This window comes from Scylla paramamosain, chromosome 34 (genome assembly GCF_035594125.1).
Source record: "Scylla paramamosain isolate STU-SP2022 chromosome 34, ASM3559412v1, whole genome shotgun sequence".
NCBI classification, from domain to species: domain Eukaryota; kingdom Metazoa; phylum Arthropoda; class Malacostraca; order Decapoda; family Portunidae; genus Scylla; species Scylla paramamosain.
In genome coordinates, this window is record NC_087184.1 from 8,925,220 (window position 1) to 8,945,244 (window position 20,025).

The following is a 20,025-nucleotide window of genomic DNA, read 5'->3' on the forward strand; positions in this document are numbered from 1 at the left end:
CCTGGATATAACAATCAAGTAAGTAACCACTCAATACACACACAGGAAAAACTAGACAAGTGTAGATATGGAGATGGGGCCAAACAAGCATAGCTCAGGCCCCATAAATTACAACTAGGAAAATACGCACACACACACACACACACACACACACACACACACACACACACACACACACACACACACACACACACACACACACACACACACACACGCACACAAACACACACACACACACGACAGGTTTCCTCACAGAATCATTGAAACCTGGAATAATCTAGATGAGAGAGTGATCTATGAAAGAAGTATTCATGACTTCAAGGGAAAGATGGATACAGGTCGACATAGAAACAGGACACTATGAGCATAACTGCTTTCCTGTATGTCACTACTAAGTAAAAACACACACATGCACACACACAGACTATAAGAGTGGACAGTAATGGCCAGCAATATTTATCTTGGTTTTAGTGTTACTTGTATGAATTTGTTTAACTCCAGCATTGTATTTCTTTCAAGTAAGAAGTGAATACCAGTGACTAATTCTTCTTTCAAGCAAACTTCTGCAGTGCAGTTTGAACTAATTGTTTATTTGCAAATGTTATCATTATAAATTTTCCTGCTTTATCTTATTCAGTCTTTTTCTTAAGACTCACAATAACCCAGAAAATATAGTATACTTCTTTTTGTTCTTGATGGTGCCAAGCTATTATTATTTGTTCTTTGTTATTCATAATTCAATGCTGACAGTTTCTGAGGCACTGTTGTGAAATACAGACTTGTAAAGGTTGTCACAATTACCTAACACATCTCAATTTATTTTTTTTTTTGTGTGTGTGTGTGTGTGTGCGTGTGTGTGTGTGTGTGTGTGTGTGTGTGTGTGTGTGTGTGTGTGTGTGTGTGTGATACGTTGATGGTGCAGTACTCTCTCACAGCTCTGTTGAATATGAAAGGAATGATTAGTTGGGACATGTGAATGGTTCTTTTTTTACATTCTCTTGTTCCCATGTAATATGTACCAGATTGATAGAAAAAAAAATCATTGTAAGGTAATATTCAAGAGAAAATAAAGAGATGTTTTATGTTTATCTGTTTTGGCTGATTTTTTACTAAGCTACACACATGCGATAAAATAATATTTTCTGTAAGTAAAATTTTGGACTCAAACCAAATTTGATTTTTAAAGTATTTTCTAAATTTGAAGTTGTTTGATGTGAGAGAGCTCTGTTTTTTTTTTTTTTTTTTTTTCTCCCTTTCTCCAGCTCTTCAGTCTCTGTGAATCATTTATTTGTGCGTGTGTGCATTTGTTGAAAATTTTAACTCATCATGGTTTGTAGGTCTTGGTGTGATCTTCCTTATTCTTCTAACTTTATTATTACCCAAGCCCAAATTCATGAATATATCTTTCCTATTGTTTTTGTTTTTTTTGTGATTCCTGTATATTTAACATTACTCCTTTCACTATTTTTCCTCAAACTCTGCCACAACCTGTGTGATGAATTTCTTCCTTTCATATTTTTAGATTCTGCATCTTTACTATTTTTTTTCAGTAACTTTAACTCTTTACTGGTTCACTTTTATGATCTTTAGCTCCATTTATTGCCTTCTCAAAATATATTTTTCCTCAATCAATTCCCTCCCTTTTTTTAGATAAATAATAATCTTCATCTTTATCCCTTAGGTAACTATCTTCTTTACTGTTTCAATTTACTTGATATCTAATCTTTGATATCTTCCTCTGTGGCAACCACTTTGTATTCCTCACCATCTTTACTTTCTAGATCCATAATTTAGCACTCATTCCCTTCTGAAAATCACATTGTCTTCTTGGGTATCTTTATTTTTCTACCTCCATAATTTATCACCTTTTCCTTTTTTTGTAAACACCCTAACTTCCTCACAACCTTCAGTACCTAGATACATGATTGCCCATTTCTTCCCACCTGGTAACCACTGTCTTTCTTTTCCCCACTCAGAGGCCAGTTCATCGTGTACCATGATGGAGACATTACAAAGCCTATGGTGGAGAAGAGAACATGGGAGAGGAACTCCTTCCACTTTGACAATGTGGCCAAGGCCATGCTCACTCTCTTCACTGTGTCCACCTTTGAGGGCTGGCCTGGGTAAGTTGTTCAGCTAATGTTGCATTATGCTGTCACTTCATTTGTAAGCTTTAATGTTGCTGTGTGTGTGTGTGTGTGTGTGTGTGTGTGTGTGTGTGTGTGTGTGTGTGTGTGTGTGTGTGTGTGTGTGTGAGAGAGAGAGTATTTACTTAGTTGTATTTACCTAGTTGTATTGTACAAGGTCAGAGCTAAAGCTCATTTGTTTTGTCTCCATATCTGCAGTTATCAATTTTTTTTTTTTCATTTGCTCACACTAACAGCTGTAACCACTCCACTTCCTCACTTAAACTATTCTAGAGATCAATGCTTCAGTAAAGGAAACTATATTTCTTGATGTCACTGAGACATTTACTCTTCTTAATCTTTTTTGTATGTCCTCTTGTACATCTTGTTAGCTCATCCATTTGCATCTCCAAAACTTGTCTGTCAATCTTTTCCATATGTGTGTGTGTGTGTGTGTGTGTGTATGTGTGTGTGTGGTGTTATTTTGGTAAGTGGGGCACTGGCCAAGGGCAACAAAACAAGTGGAAAAGGGCTAACTAGGGTACCAATCCCAAACAAAAGGTTAAAAAGGTTCATACAAAATCCAAGGATAAGTATCATGAGACTTAGTGAAGATTTTGATTACATAACTAGAAGGATTTTTGTTATTATTTACTGTAGTTGTTGGAGAGTTTGATTTGATAAGGAACATGAAGAAAAGATATAACTAATCTCTCTCTCTCTCTCTCTCTCTCTCTCTCTCTCTCTCTCTCTCTCTCTCTCTCTCTCTCTCTCTCTCTCTCTCTCTCTCTCTCTCTCTCTCTCTCTCTCTCTCTCTCCCTACCTCCCTCCCTCCCTCCCTCCTATTCTTATGCCCCAGACTGCTGTACGTGTCCATTGACTCCAACACAGAGGACATTGGGCCGGCACACAACTTCCGGCCCCTAGTGGCGGTCTATTACATCATCTACATCATCATCATTGCATTCTTCATGGTTAACATCTTTGTAGGTTTTGTTATCGTTACGTTCCAAAATGAGGGTGAACAGGAGTACAAGAACTGCTGCCTTGACAAGAACCAGGTGAGGGAATGTGGCAATGAAGCAGTTGTGATGTTTACTTTCTTAGCCACCTTTACTGCTATAGTTGTCTTTTAGTAACATTCAGAGCAGCATAAAAATAAAGCTTACATGGATAGATAGAGCAAAGAGAGAAAAGAAATTTGTTTTTTTATCTTCTCAGCAGGAAAGACAGAGTAAAGAGAGAATAGCAGATCGATTTGATATTTTCTCAGCAACACTTAACATACACCAATATAAAAATAAGCTTCTGAAAAATTGTGAAGGAATATGGGAAAAGAGTATCTAGCAGTAAAGGGGTTAAGAATCTAGCAGTGTTTCTGTCAATATATCCATTAGTTCATGCCTTATTTATCTGTCACTAGCATTTTCTGTCTCATATTCATACCTATTTCAAAAAGCTTGTAGAGAGCAGGCTCGGTCTATCTAACAATTCACATTTATTATATTTCAAATCATATATTGCATAATTCTCACCCCACTGAAAGCACTTGGGTAGTATTTAACAATGGCAGAATGTTACTGGCTGGGGAGGTGGTCTGATGGGGTCTCCACTACAGCAAGGAGACTTTGGAGTTGGTACATCTTCCTACAACTCATAAAAAAATGAATTCATCTACCTTCATATGATGACTTATTTTTTTAAACAATGAGACAACAATGATCAGAGAAAATAGACATAATAAAAGCCAATGATCAGACTTCCTCACCCAGCAGACATAAGGCAGATATGTAGTCATGGAACTGTACAACATCTGCTAATACTTTCACAAAAGACTTTTTTAACTAACTTAGAAATGAAGATATGCACTCATGGTCTATATGCATTTTACACTACAACATATGTAATCTGTTTTAATAGAAAGTAGAGCTTTATTTTTTCTGTATTTTGCTCATTTTCTTCTTCAGCAACCCATTATCTAAGTAAAAGTAAAACTTCATTTTTTTTCCATTTTCACTGATTTTCTTCACTGAGCCAGTATGTAAGTTGAGAGTTAAGCTTTACTTTTCCCTATTTCATCCATTTTCTTCACTGACCCAATATCTAAATAGAGAGTAAAGGTTCTTTTCTCTCCATTTCACTTATTTTCTTCACTGAGTCAATACCAATCTGACCTCTAACACTCACATCACCCTCAGCGGAACTGCATAGAGTTTGCCCTGAAAGCCAAGCCGGTGCGACGCTACATCCCCAAGAACCGCTTCCAGTACAAGATCTGGTGGTTTGTCACATCCCAGCCCTTTGAGTACGCCATCTTTGTGCTCATCATGCTCAATACCGTCTCGCTGGCCATGAAGTTCCGAGGGGAGCCAGAAATATACACCCATGCGCTGGATATTCTCAACCTTATCTTCACTGCAGTGTTTGCCCTTGAGTTTGTCCTCAAAATCATGGCCTTCAGATTCAAGGTTTGTGGCTCACTGCTTGTTCTTGTTCATAAACAGGTAGTGATTTTGTATAGGTGTTTTAGATCAGGCCTAAGATGAGGTGTAATATTGTTAAGTGCAGTAGATTATACATATTGAAATACTTCTTAGAAGATTATCAGTATATCAATGTAAGTCAATCTCTCTGCAGTTGAGTTTTGGTGGCAGTAAGTGTTACAGAATTCTAATTTGTAAAGCAAGTAACTCAGTTTAGAATAGTTAATGTGATACATTTTCTGGATCATAATGCATTAATCTGAAATTTTGTTTCAATATATAGAAAAAATAGCCAATTTTAACACAGACTAGACATTCTGCTTTCAGTGTTGAATTGGACCAACAGTGTAATAATGTAAGGCTCACTTTTTGGTAACTTAGTCTGAGCTAACTGAACCAAGGATGCTTTAGATATGAAAAAGATTTATAAATGCCACTCTACATTATGTCCTGCCATGGATACACACACAACATTCACCCACACATTCACCCAATTGTAGTAAGCATCACAGGAACAACTTCTGACATGCATTCCCTCACTGCTATTAAAGTTACCTGGACACAAAACTTACAAGACCCACAGGTACTAGTAGAGCAACACATGCAAGATGACATTGGGAAGTGTATAGAGGCAGCTTATAATTATGTAATGTGCATGTAGATCTAGAGAGAGAGAGAGAGAGAGAGAGAGAGAGAGAGAGAGAGAGAGAGAGAGAGAGAGAGAGAGAGAGAGAGAGAGAATATGTGTTTATGTAGGTGTGGGTATGGATCTGTGGGATAGAGACATACTGGCTCAAGGTCATGAAGGTAGGACTGTTGAAGGGGCTGCATTTGATTAGTTCATTGCTTCCATCAGTATGTGCTTATTGTTTAAGCACCAAAACTTGTACAGTATATTGCTTATGCAGTAACATTTTTATATATCAAATTAATTAGGATTCAGGTCAGTTCAATAAAAGCAAAAAATCTAGTAAAAGCAACATTCAGATTTTCCGTCCTATTCCAGACACATTCAGACTTTAGTCTAAATGTGTTCTTCCAGCCTGGCCGTGGAATGTTTGCTGAGGCTGTTTCCCCCTTATTACAGAATTTAATTAAAAAAAAAAAAAAAAACATTGCCAAGGAATTATTATTATTTTTTTTTTACTTATAATTTTATGTACCTCATGTTTCTTTAGTTTGATGGGAATGAGATTATGTACAAAGTAAAAGAGAGAATCTGTTGCTGGAATGCATCTTAATGACATGGAAGGCAAATCAACTTCTTAAATGCAGCCAATCACATGCAAGCTTAAGGATAATGTAGCCAATGAAAGACCAGCTTGAGGATCCAGCCAGACCATCACTCAAGACTGACAAGCCGGCACAGTGTTGCCATTTTTAATTTTGCTGACACATTGTTGCCACACCTTTGGTTGTCATCTGAGTGGGCTACATGCCGCTCCACACACACTAATGCCATGCCCTTTCCTCACCACACAGCAAAATTTTGGTTTTGCAAAGTGGAAGGGCTAACTTTGTCACTAAACAGTAATAAAGATATCTACATCAAACATTTGTACTTTGGTGTTTGATGTATTTATTGGTCAGTTTATTATGTTACAATATATAAAAAAAAAAGAGAAAGCAAACCTACTCATGGATTGTTTTTCATAGATTTAGTGATGCATCTGACTCTACACTTGCTCACGTTTTTTCTCATTTTATCTATTTTTTTTTTTTCCTGTACTGTAGTTAACTTCATCATGAATCCTTTTTATTTTATTTTCATCCTCTGCACCATTTTTCAGTTTTATTTTCTAGATCCGTGGAATATCTTTGACTTCTCAGTGGTGCTGGGCAGTATACTCGACATTGCCTACTCTAAGTTGGAGGTTTGTAAGAAGCCGTATGTGAGAGTGTGTGAGGAGCATCCGTAGGCTAGCTAGTTGCTGCCGTAGGACTCACCTCACATAACACGTTGTTGCCAGTTGCACACTAAAAGAGGTAAACAAGTGTTTGTTGGGACCACTGACCACTGAGATGAGTGGGAAGCATGAGGTGGAGGAGAGTGTGCCTCTTACTGGCTCTGCCCAAGAAGTCTCAAAGAGCCACTGGTCCCAACTACACATGGGGGAGATGCTGGTGTGTGTGTGTGTGTGTGTGTGTGTGTGTGTGTGGCTGTAAAGTCCCTGACTTCCCAATGGAGCTTTGTGAGGGTTTTTCTTCCAATGATCAGTCTCTATGTAAGACAAAAGCATTTGTATTTTTTTCCCTGCAGTGATCATACTTTCTTTGTTGTTCTAAAAATATTCTTTTTGTTTAAGAACTTGAAGATGTTAGAACATTTCCTCGAATGAAAACTTGTGTACCTTTAGTAATATGAACTCTCAGATGCCTACTAATGTCATTATGACACCCTCAGCTCCACACTATAGAGGTTTGCATCTTTGTTCGGACTTGCCTTTGCTCCACACCCACGTGCCACCATCTCCCCCTGACAGCAACAGTCCCACCAAACTCCTGCAGCTCCTCCCAACCTCATGAGCTGCCTAAATCCAACACATTGACATAGAACCCTCATAAACCCTGAACTCCCACTGTGACTCTGGTTCTCCTAGTAATTTCCAGTTGTCATCACTGCCTGGACAGCAAAGAAGCTGCTGCCCTTGGTGTAGGTTACTGTGTACTACTGTAGCTCTTGGCTGTAGAAATGTTTGGTGCCTAATGTGTTTTCTCTTCACTCTGTACTTGTTTGCAGTATTACTTTGGAGACGCGTGGAATGTCTTTGATTTCATCATTGTACTCGGCAGCTTTATTGATATCGTCTACTCCGAGGTCAATGTAAGTATACTTCCATTAACCTGCTCTCTCGTTCTTCTCTGAAACAAAAGAAATATTTGATTTACATTTATTTTATAATTTTACTTCAATTAACATTACAAAAGAAAAGTTTGATATTATATATTTTATTTTACTAATAGTTCAATGAATGCAATAATGATGCATTTCAGAATTGTTAGTATTGGATTAATACAAAATATTCTCACTTGTGTCCTGCTTTAATTTTAGTGTTATACTTAACAGTGGAATCATACTGTGTAACTCGTGCCATTTTCTTCCTCTCAAGAAATCATTCAAATGGTGTTCTATCTAAAATGGTGTATTACCACAACACTTTGGTGCTAAGGTTGTGACAGATGCCTTTGTGTGCTGTGTCATGCTTTAAGTTCTTGAAAAGTGTGGAAGACCTGAAAATGTTACCTTGGATAGGAACTTTTCAAGGTTCATTCTGCATCTCACTGGTGTCGCACTAGAGCCAAGATGGAGGATGTGTTGATGTGTTATGCCACGGTGGCTGTAGGAAGAGAGGCTGGTAGGACAGGATTGGGTGAAGGCAGCCAACCTTTGAGGCATAGAGGGGATAGTGAAACAGTGAAACAAAGAAGTTGAAGGCTGGTAAAGTCTTCTTTCTCTTCATCCTACACTCAGGAACAATACATCCAGATTCTTTTCATATTCAATGCTTTAGAAACGTTATTAATACATATGCATGGGCTTGAAATAACAGCTGTCATGTATGATCAGCTAATTTTTGTCATGCTCTCGTCACAGTTATCTTTACTCAATACTAATAGCCACTTTTTTGTTAATGTTTGAGTGATCACTTTCCTTGGTGACACATCCACTACAGTGGCAGGCTGCTTTCTTTGAGAGTAAGGGCTGCTATCACTGACACTTCCTGCATTTCTTTTCAGTCTTGCTACTTTTATAAGCTATCTTTAAGAGCAGTGCTCTTTTTTTGGGTATCTGCACACTTTTTACTCTTCATGTTCCACTGGTTGATGAGAATTAATGTGCATAGTGTTGAGTTGCTTCATGGAGAAAGGAATATGTTTGATGAGTGGTATCATGCCAAGCAGAACCTTGTCATGGATATAAAATCTTGTGTATCATTCTGATAACACATTCATGAGCCAGCAAGATACATATTACTAAATTCATTTATACTATTCATTGATGAACTTAGATGGAATTTAGTTAAAGGCAACCGGTTACACTACATGGTAATCATTGTTGATTGACTAATGACTGGCTAATGCTCTCCATTAATTGCTAGTTGTCATCAGCAATCTTTGACTGAAGTCATGAAAGGATTTGATGTCACCGCCATCTCTTTGTTTGTATGACTGTTCTCCGTGAAGTGATCACCCGATGCCTTGTGGGGTTGTGTTCTACATATGCTGTACTTACTCTACAACATGGGAAACAGGTTTATTCCTTCTGAACATTTATCCTCAATTCTGTGCCTCTAGGACATTATAATGAACTACTGTGAAAAAGGGGTGTTATGTTTAGATAAATGAAGTATTCTACATAGTAGTAATATAAATGGAAGTGTTAGTTTACAAAAACTAATATGCTGTGTGGCTTTCCTCTTTACTTTCCTCAAAAAAACATTAGATATTGAAATGTTCTCCTTGGAAGCAGCAAATGGAGTTTGTTAGGTGTAATGGTTGACATTTCCAGGCTTGTAGATGGAAAGTGTCTGGCTGTGGTGGTGGTGATAGTGATGGAGGTATGTTGGATAGGGTGTCAGTGACAATGTTGTACTAGTGGTGGTGAGGGAGTAATGATGATGGTAGTGGTGCAGTGTTGGTGTTGTGGTGATAATGGCGTAGGCTTGGCAGTGATGCTTTGTGATGGAGATGGTGATGGTGTTACAAGTGGTGGTGGCGTTGATGTAGCTGTGGCAGTGATGCTTTGTGGTGGTGGTGGTGGTGGTGGTGGTGGTGTCGCTAAGAGGCCCAGCACCGTCCCTTGGAGTCTGCCTGACTTTAGGCTTCCTCACACCAGAAACTAGTGAGCAATCAGGCGCAGGCAGCAGCTGAGAGCATGGGCCACGAGTACTACAGGACCAGAAAGGTTTGTCCTGAGAGAACTCGGTGTGGAGGTTGTACAGGCACGGAACACATTTATCTCTCCCTCCAACCAGAGAGTAGTGATGTTTTTGCATTCATCTAAAATGAAACAAAACAAAACAAAAAGACCTAATTGTAAAGAGTCTTAAATGATTTTGTACATACCTCAAAGCTAAAAAAAATATATATACTTTGGAACATTGTACAGTTTTGAGTAAAAATTTGCCATTATTTTCTTCTTGTCTATCTAAAATACTGATATTACTCATTTTCAGTATGAGTCAATATTGCTTTTCCAATAGTTAGTCTTTCAATGTTCTTCATGCTAAATAATAAACTAACTTTCTTGATAACTTATACTCCCCCAACACAGTTTTTAATCATGTATTTTTTTGCAATAACAATTTTTCTGCTAGATACTCTACAACTTCCATACCCTGTTGTTATATCAGTGTTGTGATTGTGCCAGTAAATACAAGGCTGAGTGGTGGCCCTCCCGGCACTCACTGGTTACCTTCTCATGTCTGGTGGTGTGTGTGTTTGAATGCAGGGTATCATTTCATTCTACATGCAGTTTTCAAGTATACAAAGTATCATTTAATTCCACTTGCAGTTTTCAAGTTCACTCATCACATACTTAGCATTCACACTAAGCTGGATCTTTAAAAAAATATAGATATTGAAAACACTTTTAATATTTCTTTATATTTTTATCAATGATTTTTATTTATTAATTTATTTAATTTTATTTTATCTACTTACCACATTTATATACTTATTTATTCACTTTTTTCATAAATACTGTGGCTTACTTTTTTATGCCTTTGTTTATGTGCCTTGTATTTTTTTGTTCACAGTCTTTTCATACAGTCAGAAGGAAACACTTGCACTGCACTCTCAGAAAGATTACATCACCAGGGCAGTCATGAAGAGTATACAGTTCATGTGTGTGTGTCTGTGTACAAGTATGTGTGTGTGTGTGTGTGTGTGTGTGTGTGTGTGTGTGTGTATGGTACCAGACTTAAGGAAAGAGTAACCAGTAGTGTGGTCATCTGGCATCAGTGGTCTGGATGCTAGAGACATGGGTTGGCCTCCCTTGTGCCTGGGTAACAGCCTGAGGGGTGTGTGGTGAGGCCCCAGCAGCGGCGGGGTGGCTGGTGCTTGTTGGTGGTGTCTGTGGTAGAGCCTCGTCTCTTAGAGTAGTGGTGCGCACACAGCCCTTGCACACACACCAACACATGTCCTGTGCACATGCCTGCCATCCAGTGACTTACCTGCCTACCTACCTACCTACCTACACACACACACACACACACACACACACACACACACACACACACACACACACACACACACATCCACACTTGTATATCCACATCTCTGTGCATGGTATCTTGATTCAGAGTAAATTGCTCCATGTTGTAATGTAGGAAACATTGCAAGTATTACTTATGGTCAGATTAATGCCTGGAATATCATCAATATTACACTATCACCCTAAACTGTAAGGTGCAGCAGGGAAAACAGAGATGCAAGTCAAGACATGATACTGAGGATTCACACAGCTTTCTTTGATCAGATAGTTTAACTTTCCTCTGTTTATGTTTTGCTTTCTACTAATAAAACAAAATGCAATCACTAGTAGAATTATACTCGTAGATCAATTATATGATATAAATGTAAGCAAATGAAGTCAGTTAGATACCATGAAGAGTACACGTGTCTGATGGACTTATATCTGTCTGGATGCACGTCATCTCTGTTTTCTGTCACCTTTTTGGAAATGGTGAAGATGTAGGCAGATAATGAAAAACATACCTGCTAGAATACTGCATGAGATGCCACCACATGCAGCACACTCATTCACTCAGACCATCATTACCCTGTGCATTCACCCTGCTCAACCCCACATCTCATACACACACACACACACACACACACACACACACACACACACACACACACACACACACACACACACACACACACACACACACACACACACACACACACAGTCATCCATCCATCCACTCTCATTCACACCATCATGCAAGCTTTTCCACTATGCATGAGGAAGAAAGAGTTACATCTATGATTATATTCAATGCCTCGTTTACTCTTCCCCTTGCAATATATATATATATATATATATATATATATATATATATATATATATATATATATATATATATATATATATATATATATATATATATAGTAACTGAACAGCAATGCGTATGCAGTTAATGTGAAGTAGGTACGCCTTACTTGGCTTCTTGTGTATGTTAGTAACATAATTGTAGTTACTTGGGCAATTAAGTAATAGCTTCCTATGTAACTCAGGCTTGATTTTTTGTATGATTTACACATTGAGAAAAATATGCAAGAACTGGGAACTAATACCACCACTTCTCTTTGTGAGCTTTGATGACATGGCTCTAGAAACCAGTATGTACCAGCCAGAGAAGTTTGGACATTTTGCATTTCATCTGCAGTCTCTTCACCCAAACTTATAGTGGCACAGGATATGTTATACTGACTGCCTCCAGCATGCCGAGGTGCAACCGTGGGTTCCTGTGTAGGGATGATTGATCGCATGGCATACTCAAAGTAGTGACATACATTCCTGGTGTCCACTGGTACTGTGCCTCATGGACTTCCCTGGCACTCAGTAGCATGGTGCCATCCCCAGACCCTGCGTCAGTGTTATCCCGCTGTCTGTGTTGACGTCAGGCCGCTGCCTCCATCCTTGTAGAGCCGTGTGTCTGTCTGAATGTCAACAAAGCTGCCTGTATTTTCTTGAACAGAATTTTCCCCCACCACATCTTTTTTTTGGGGCAAGAACTGTTTTACTATTGGTAGATCAGAGTGATTAGGAGACATGTGCTCCATTTTGATCAAATGTGATACATGTTTCTGCTGATGGTCATACAAACTTTTAATCCATTTTTCTGTATACTGTTTGAACCTTTCTCTTCTGAGCTTATGAATGACACAAACATTTTTCTTGTCATTCCATTTTTCAGTGAACTACTGTAGCTTCTTTCTGCAAAACCAGACTATTATTGTCTGAGAAAATTACCTTATTTTACTAAAATTTATTAGATAACTTTAAATTTTCATAAACATTTTTGACAGAGGAGATTGACTTGAAGAAATATGTCCCAGTAAATTGTTTTTGACTATTTTGAGAATATAGTTCCTCACACATCTTGCTTAATACTCACAAGCATCACATCAAGTGACTATTTAACTCATAGTACCACTCAGTATATCATTGCCTTCCCTGCTCTCTTCTGGCTCCTTACTTTCTTTGAAATGTATTAACCTAGATTACATATCCAGTTTTATTACTTCTGTGTGTGCTCAGATTCTTACCTTTTTTATAAATATTCAAGATCTTCCAAAAGACTAAGTACAATTATACAAACTTTGTATCTACTAATCTCTCCTCATTTGTGTGCCTGCTTTTGATATACATGAACCTGACTCACCTACCATACAATTTCAGTCCTACATGCACATACATAAGTCATCATTAGAAACACATTTTGGTAGCAGAGGCTGTCATTCTTCCTCCTCATCTCCACCATGAACTGTGTCTACATGGGGCACAATCATTCCTTATTTGCACAGACCACCATCACACAGAGACTGAATTATACGTATCTGTATTCATCCCTCATCACAGTGTAGCCAATTAGAGGTGCACTGCCTTGTGGGGGAAGGTTTTGTGTCCTTGCCCAGCTGTGAATGGTAGTTTGGCTGCCCTGAAGGGAGAGCCTGTCTGTATGTGTGTGTGTGTGTGTGCGTGTGTGTGTGAATGAGTGTGTGTGACTGTGTATGTGTGTGTGTATGTATGCGTATGTGTCTGTCAATCTGTGTTATCACTTTACAATGTATGTTGAGCTTAGATCTTGTTCATACTGTTTCTCAGGTGTAAGTTTAGCTTTTAAGCTTTTTGAACGAGCTTGCCCATTTACCTCCATATTGGTAGAAAATGTTATTATTAGTTCTCTTAAGATGTAAGATGTGGATGAGCTTAAGGGAACAAGTAATTTCTTTTCTCTTTGGTGGCTGAAGTGAATGCCATTGCTAAGAAATTTTGTCTTCCATTTGAGTTGTCAAGTGTGAGACTTTGGGCACGTCCCGCAAGGCATGACTCAGTGCCGGCCAGGTCATGCCACCTTGATGTTGACCTCCCAGCCCTGACCTCAGTCACTCACAAGGGAAGGCTGAGGATTGCTTGCCAGGCTTCCATTTCTTTCCCTGTCTTGTGTCTGTGTTCTATTTTTAAGTTATCCATGTCCTTTGGTGTGTGTGTGTGCATATGTGTGTGTGTGTGTGTGTGTGTGTGTGTGTGTGTGTGTGTGTGTGTGTGTGTGTGTGTGTGTGTGTGTGTGTGTGTGTGTGTGTGTGTGTGTGTGTGTGTGTGTGCATACATGTGTGTGTATGTGTATCAGCTCTCCTCTCCAGGCAGCTATGTGAGACTTTTCATGTCTTGTATTTCTTTTTCATGCTTCGATCCCACCTCTGGTTCCCCCAACTGCAAAAAACTCAACAGCAAGAGAGCCCACCGGATTGGGTTTGTTCTGTCGATTCCATCTCGCTTCTGTACCGTTATACCATTTACTTTTTTTTTTTTTTTATATATATTATTTATCTATATATACATAATTACCTGTATGTGTTGTGGGTGTCTTGTGATTTGCTTGGTCCAGTAGATTTAGACACAGAAGTCTTTCTTCCCACTGATCTTTGTAATAGTATCAGGTGGTTATCTGTCCTCTTGTCTTTGTCTGTCCCTGTCTGTCTCCTCTCTGTCTGTGTGACTGTCTGTTTGTCTCTTCTCTGTGTATGTGTAACTATTTGTCTATATACAATTCTCTCTCTCTCTCTCTCTCTCTCTCTCTCTCTCTCTCTCTCTCTCTCTCTCTCTCTCTCTCTCTCTCTCTCTCTCTCTCTCTCTCTCTCTCTCTCTCTCTCTCTCTCTCTCTCTCTCTCTCTCTCTCTCTCTCTCTCTCTCTCTCTCTCTCTCTCTCTCTCTCTCTCTCTCTCTCTCTCTCTCTTGTTACAGTGATACCCATGTCCTACATGTGTAATTCCTTCCATAGATTCTCTCCTCTCTCTGGGGTTATATTTCAGCTCCACTCGCTCCAGTCTCTCCATGGTTTCTACCTTCTGTGAACTCTCTGAATGGTTACCATCTTTTACCAATGTCTTTCTCTTGATCATGTCTTCCTGGGACATGAATGCTGACAAATCAAATTTCTCTGCTCGTCCTCAAAGGGAAAAAATATATATATACATATACTATACAAACATGAATAGCAACCTAAGTTATTTGATAAAACTGTCAGTACTTTTTTTACCAATGTACTGCATAACTTTTTTTATTCTGTAATGGAAAAGTGTTAAAAGTGCATCATGCTAATATACAGTAAAATAAAGCTGCATGTCTTGTACGGTTACTAGTGTATGGTTGATTGAGAGTCATGCTTCTGTGCTTGTGTTCAGTTTAATGTTAGGCTTGTTGGTGCTCGCCTGTTCACTAGCCAGTCACTATAGCCGTGGTTTTACATTCGTGCCAACTGAACGATTGCTCTGGCTAGTAGCTGTAGTTAGTCTGAATTTTGCCATGCTTAGTGAGCAGCTGTAGACTACTTGGCATGGAGTCTAGACATAGAGTGATTGACATTATGATTATGAGTTATTCTTACGATGGTATTACTAGGTGATGAGTGAGTCAGGAGGCCAAGCACTCCCTGCCTGGTCACTGAGTACTCCCAGTCTTGTGCTTTGCAATGGTATTTACTGTTATTTTGCATCTACAGTTATGTGACTCAAGTATTTTTATGGCAGAATGAGTAGAGCTGAGAGCCATCCACAAAGGAAGCCTTAGCAGGCTGTCATTTGTCATGACTGATTAAATCAGTATATGCTTGTTATGTTCAGTCATTGTGATTTAAAAGAATTCTTTTGTATTTATTGAACGATGGAATCATAATGCACTGTGTGATACCTCAGCCATACTTTATCTCCCCATATCATGTGAAAAGCTGTCACTAAAATATATATATATATATATATATATATATATATATATATATATATATATATATATATATATATATATATATATATATATATATATATATATATATATATGCTTGTTGCAGCTTTTATACTTTTATATTTCTATGCTTAGGTTTAGTCTGGGTAGAATATTTGAATAAGTATCTTAGTATCTTTCCCAGAGTAACAAAATGATCTCGTATGGAAAAGTTGACTTCCCAAGAGTTATATCAGGAGTTAACTGGAAGTTCATCATATTTTCCTCATATGGTAGTGTGCAACAGTGAATGTCTTGAAGCTTAAGAATGTGGTATGTGTTTATGTGCATCCTGCTGCTATGGAATTATAACAATTTTTTCCAAGGAGCATCTTGGTGAAGCATATTTACTAGTCATGTGAAATCCCTCAGTAACATTACATGCTCGGCCTGAGGCCCCCAGAGCTTTCAGCACTTCATGTGTTGTCCATTCCTAACACTCACTCACTGTCCTGAAGGCTCTCAGTCCCCCAGAGCCAGGACTGCTTTGGCAAGTTGGCCACAGACTGCCAAAGAGACATGCACCCTGCCTGGCACAGGATTTGCTCTGCCACAAGACAACTACCTGATCATTCACAACAGACATTCACAAGATGAATAACTACCAGATATTAACATTGTTCACCTCACATATAACCTAGTCATTCATCAGTAGTATGAATGACTTTTTAGGGGGTGTTGCAAGATGTAACACTATAAAATTTTACAGTGAAATAAGGGGGACATTGCATAGAGTGTTTGTTACAATGATAGGTGAACTAGTGTAGCAATACACTCAGGTGAGCAGAGGCACTTGCTCCTGGGCTGTTCCCCTCGCAGAGTGCCACTCAGGTCTCAGTGTTCAAGGAGTAACTCTATTAATGCTTCAAAAGATATATAAAAGAGTCAATCCTGCTTCATTCCTTTATTTAAGGAGGACTGATTTACTTTCAGTGTGGACAGAAAGAGGTGGGTTTAGGGTGTTTCATATATGTGCACACTTCTCAGGTATGCACTGTTAGATGACTGACCCACACCAGTGTTATTTTTAAGTGTATTTATTTTTCAAGCCAATGACAGCTTTCCAAAGACTAGGTAATTAAGACATGTGCATTAGTCAATCATGATTTAATATTATTAGACTTTTTTTATTTTATCATAACAGCAATGGACAGTTATTGTTGAGTTTTGTAATATTTTCTTTTTTCTTTTTTTTTTCACTCTACAAATCTGACATCTTTTTGAAAATTTGTTTTGAAAAATGTGCTCATTGCATTCAGTTAAGACATTTAGTTTCATCACCCTTAGCCTTCTTACAGGTTTAGGTCCCTTATGTTGTTTTCATTTCAAAACTTTGAACTTGCAGCAGTAGGTATGCAACAGCAGTGTCCAGCCAGGCAAGTAAAGCTAGGCATCAATTCATCACTAATGTGCCCCTGAACACCCAGCTATTTTACTCTCTAACCTCCATCTCCCTCACTCACAGCCGGGCTCTAATCTCTTCTCCATCAACTTCTTCCGTCTGTTTCGTGTGATGCGTCTGGTCAAGCTGCTGTCCAAGGGAGAGGGCATCCGCACTCTCCTCTGGACCTTCATCAAGAGTTTCCAGGCACTGCCATATGTTGCACTCCTCATTTTGCTCCTTTTCTTCATTTATGGAGTTGTGGGCATGCAGGTGAGGCTAGGAGTGTGAGCAGGGAAACACTGCTACTTTCTTTTTTATGAAATCCAAGAAAGTTTTAGATTGGTCAATCTGTATTAGACTCTTCTTGGATAAAATTCTCATATATCTTTCTTTTGAGTAGATTAATACATCTTTATTAGACTCTTTTTGGACAAAAGTCTCGTGCATAACCTTTTTTGTGAGTATTACAGATGTGTAACTTCTTAGGAAAGAACTAAAGTTATGGGCTGAAGAGCAGCTTGTCCTGATGTGAGATAACATTAATGTACCTCCATTCTTCAGGTATTTGGAAAGATTGCACTGGACTTTGAAAACACCCACATTCACCGACACAACAACTTCCAGACCTTCTTCCAGGCAGTGATGGTGTTGTTCAGATCAGCAACAGGTGTGCCCACAATTTATTCCTCTGGGCTGTACTAATACCGGGAATGCTGCCAGTACTAATGCCAGTGTTCATTATTAGTTTTAGAATAGCTTGTATTTTGCTGATACCAATGGGTTTTTAAAACTTAAAATTATTACTGTAAGCTTAAAGTTCTAAAGCCTACTATTTTTGCAGTCACAAATATCAACACACTTACATAAACACTATCTCACTGTCATAAATGTTATATAATATCTACTTCAAATTTGCAACATGATAAGTATGTGAAACTTGCATTTATATGATAAGTTCCAATTTTGTCTGAAATCTCATTGAACACACTGGCACTGTATTTCCAGTGTTCATGTCTTTTAAGTTTGAGTGCTCATAAATGCAAGAAAAGCTTTTGTACATTAACATCAAACTCAAAGAAATGACAAGTGATAAGCTGCTTTTATTGGCGGCAGGAATAAAATGTTCTTGTCCTGACTTTATAAATCATAAGCTTTTCTCAAGGTAGCATAAGGTGAGGAAAATTTTTTTTATTTACATATGTGTTGTCCATGTGAAGCATCTTAACATCTCTTTGGACTATTCTGAAAACAATGAAAAAAAAATGTGAATATGGAATTAACTGACCATGAGGAATTGTTATCATCAGCTCAATTCCTCAGTGCTTCCATGATGATTCCAAAAGGAGAAATGACTTCAGGAAATTCTTCTGAGCTTCTTTCCCCATGCCACAGTGCACATGGCATTCCACACTCATCCCCCAACCCTCACTTGTTGCTGTTGAGGCTAATCCAGGCTGTGCTTCAGGTGAGGCGTGGCAGGAGATCATGCTGTCATGCCTCCCGCCTGACGCTGGATGTGACCCTAACTCTGAGGACTCTGCTGCCAAGACCTGTGGCTCCATGGTGGCCTACCCATACTTCATCTCCTTCTACACCCTCTGCTCCTTCCTGGTGAGTGCCCTTCTCCTCCTCTTCCTCTTCCTCTTCCTTTTCCTTTTCCTCCTCCACTACCTCTTCCTCTTCTTACCTCCTCCTCCCCCTCCTCCTCCTCCTCCTCCTCCTCCTCCTCCTCCTCCTCCTCCTCCTCCTCCTCCTCCTCCTCCTCCTTTCTTCCTTTTATCCTTTTCTTGCAATTTTTCTTCTATTTTATTGAGGAAGCATTGCAGTATTTTCCCTCATGGATTGCTGCTCATATTCAAATTTACTTTTAAAATCAAACCTATTATTGTACCAATTGTTGGCTCATTTAGTGATGCATTCCCCCATCATTCCAGATCATCAACCTGTTTGTGGCTGTCATCATGGACAACTTTGACTACCTAACCCGTGATTGGTCCATCCTTGGGCCTCACCACCTTGACGAGTTCATCACGCTGTGGTCGGAATATGACCCAGATGCCAAAGGCCGCATCAAGCACCTTGATGTGGTCACTCTTCTCAGGAAAATATCACCGCCACTCGGTTTTGGAAAGTTGTGTCCATATCGAGTGGCCTGTAAAGTGAGGCAATAACTTTTCTTTTCTTTACTTTGAAGCTTGAATTTTTAGTATCCTGGAAGCATTAGTTGGATTTCTCATTTAGACAGTTATATATTGAAAACTTTCTGATGTGTCTCATGGTTAAGATGTGAGGGCATGCTCGTGGCTGTATGTGTAGGCATTATTCCAGCTACCACTCATAGGCCTGGTTTGTGGCTTATATGAAATAGGCTGAGGTTACTTTATATACTCCATTATAAACTTCTGTCAAAGTATCTCTCGTAGCTTTTTAATTTCTTAATTTTTCTTTATTTGTTCTGGCATTTTTATATTTTAAATCTTCTTTATTCATGCTGTCATTTTATCATCTTACTCTCTTATCCATTACCACAGCCTATCCTCACCTCACCTCACTCCTTTGCCATCCTTTGCAGCGACTTGTGGCAATGAACATGCCACTCAACACTGATGGGACTGTGATGTTCAATGCCACGCTCTTTGCGTTGGTTAGAACATCACTAAGAATCAAGACAGAGGGAAACATTGACGATGCTAATGAGGAGCTTCGAGCAATCATCAAGAAGATCTGGAAGCGAACCAACCCTAAGCTACTGGACCAAGTGGTGCCACCTGTTGGAAGTAAGCTGCTGCCACGACCACCACCACCATTTCATCATGACCACCACCACCACCATCATTCCATCACCACCACCACCACTATGCACACAAGGCTCATTTGTCAATTCATAAGTCTTGTTTGTACAATGTAGTATACTTCTTTAGTACAGAAAATAGGATTATTGATCAGCTACTCATTGTAGATACCTCAATTTATTCAAATCCAAATGTTCCAGTAATGTATTTGTATGTTCTATTTAGC

The 20,025-nt window shown here is 38.8% G+C and overlaps 1 protein-coding gene across 1 annotated transcript in view; it reads left to right on the forward strand.

Moving 5' to 3' along the window:
* LOC135090110 (muscle calcium channel subunit alpha-1-like) overlaps nt 1–20,025 on the forward strand; it is a 248,598-nt gene that overhangs the window by 206,257 nt on the left and 22,316 nt on the right. The window contains exons 28-38 of the mRNA XM_063986464.1: nt 1,977–2,123; nt 2,986–3,187; nt 4,325–4,594; nt 7,350–7,433; nt 9,447–9,515; nt 14,076–14,096; nt 17,089–17,277; nt 17,569–17,674; nt 18,473–18,618; nt 18,942–19,166; nt 19,580–19,784. Of these exons, the coding sequence (XP_063842534.1) occupies nt 1,977–2,123; nt 2,986–3,187; nt 4,325–4,594; nt 7,350–7,433; nt 9,447–9,515; nt 14,076–14,096; nt 17,089–17,277; nt 17,569–17,674; nt 18,473–18,618; nt 18,942–19,166; nt 19,580–19,784 (1,664 nt within the window). The remainder of the gene's footprint in view (nt 1–1,976; nt 2,124–2,985; nt 3,188–4,324; nt 4,595–7,349; nt 7,434–9,446; nt 9,516–14,075; nt 14,097–17,088; nt 17,278–17,568; nt 17,675–18,472; nt 18,619–18,941; nt 19,167–19,579; nt 19,785–20,025) is intronic.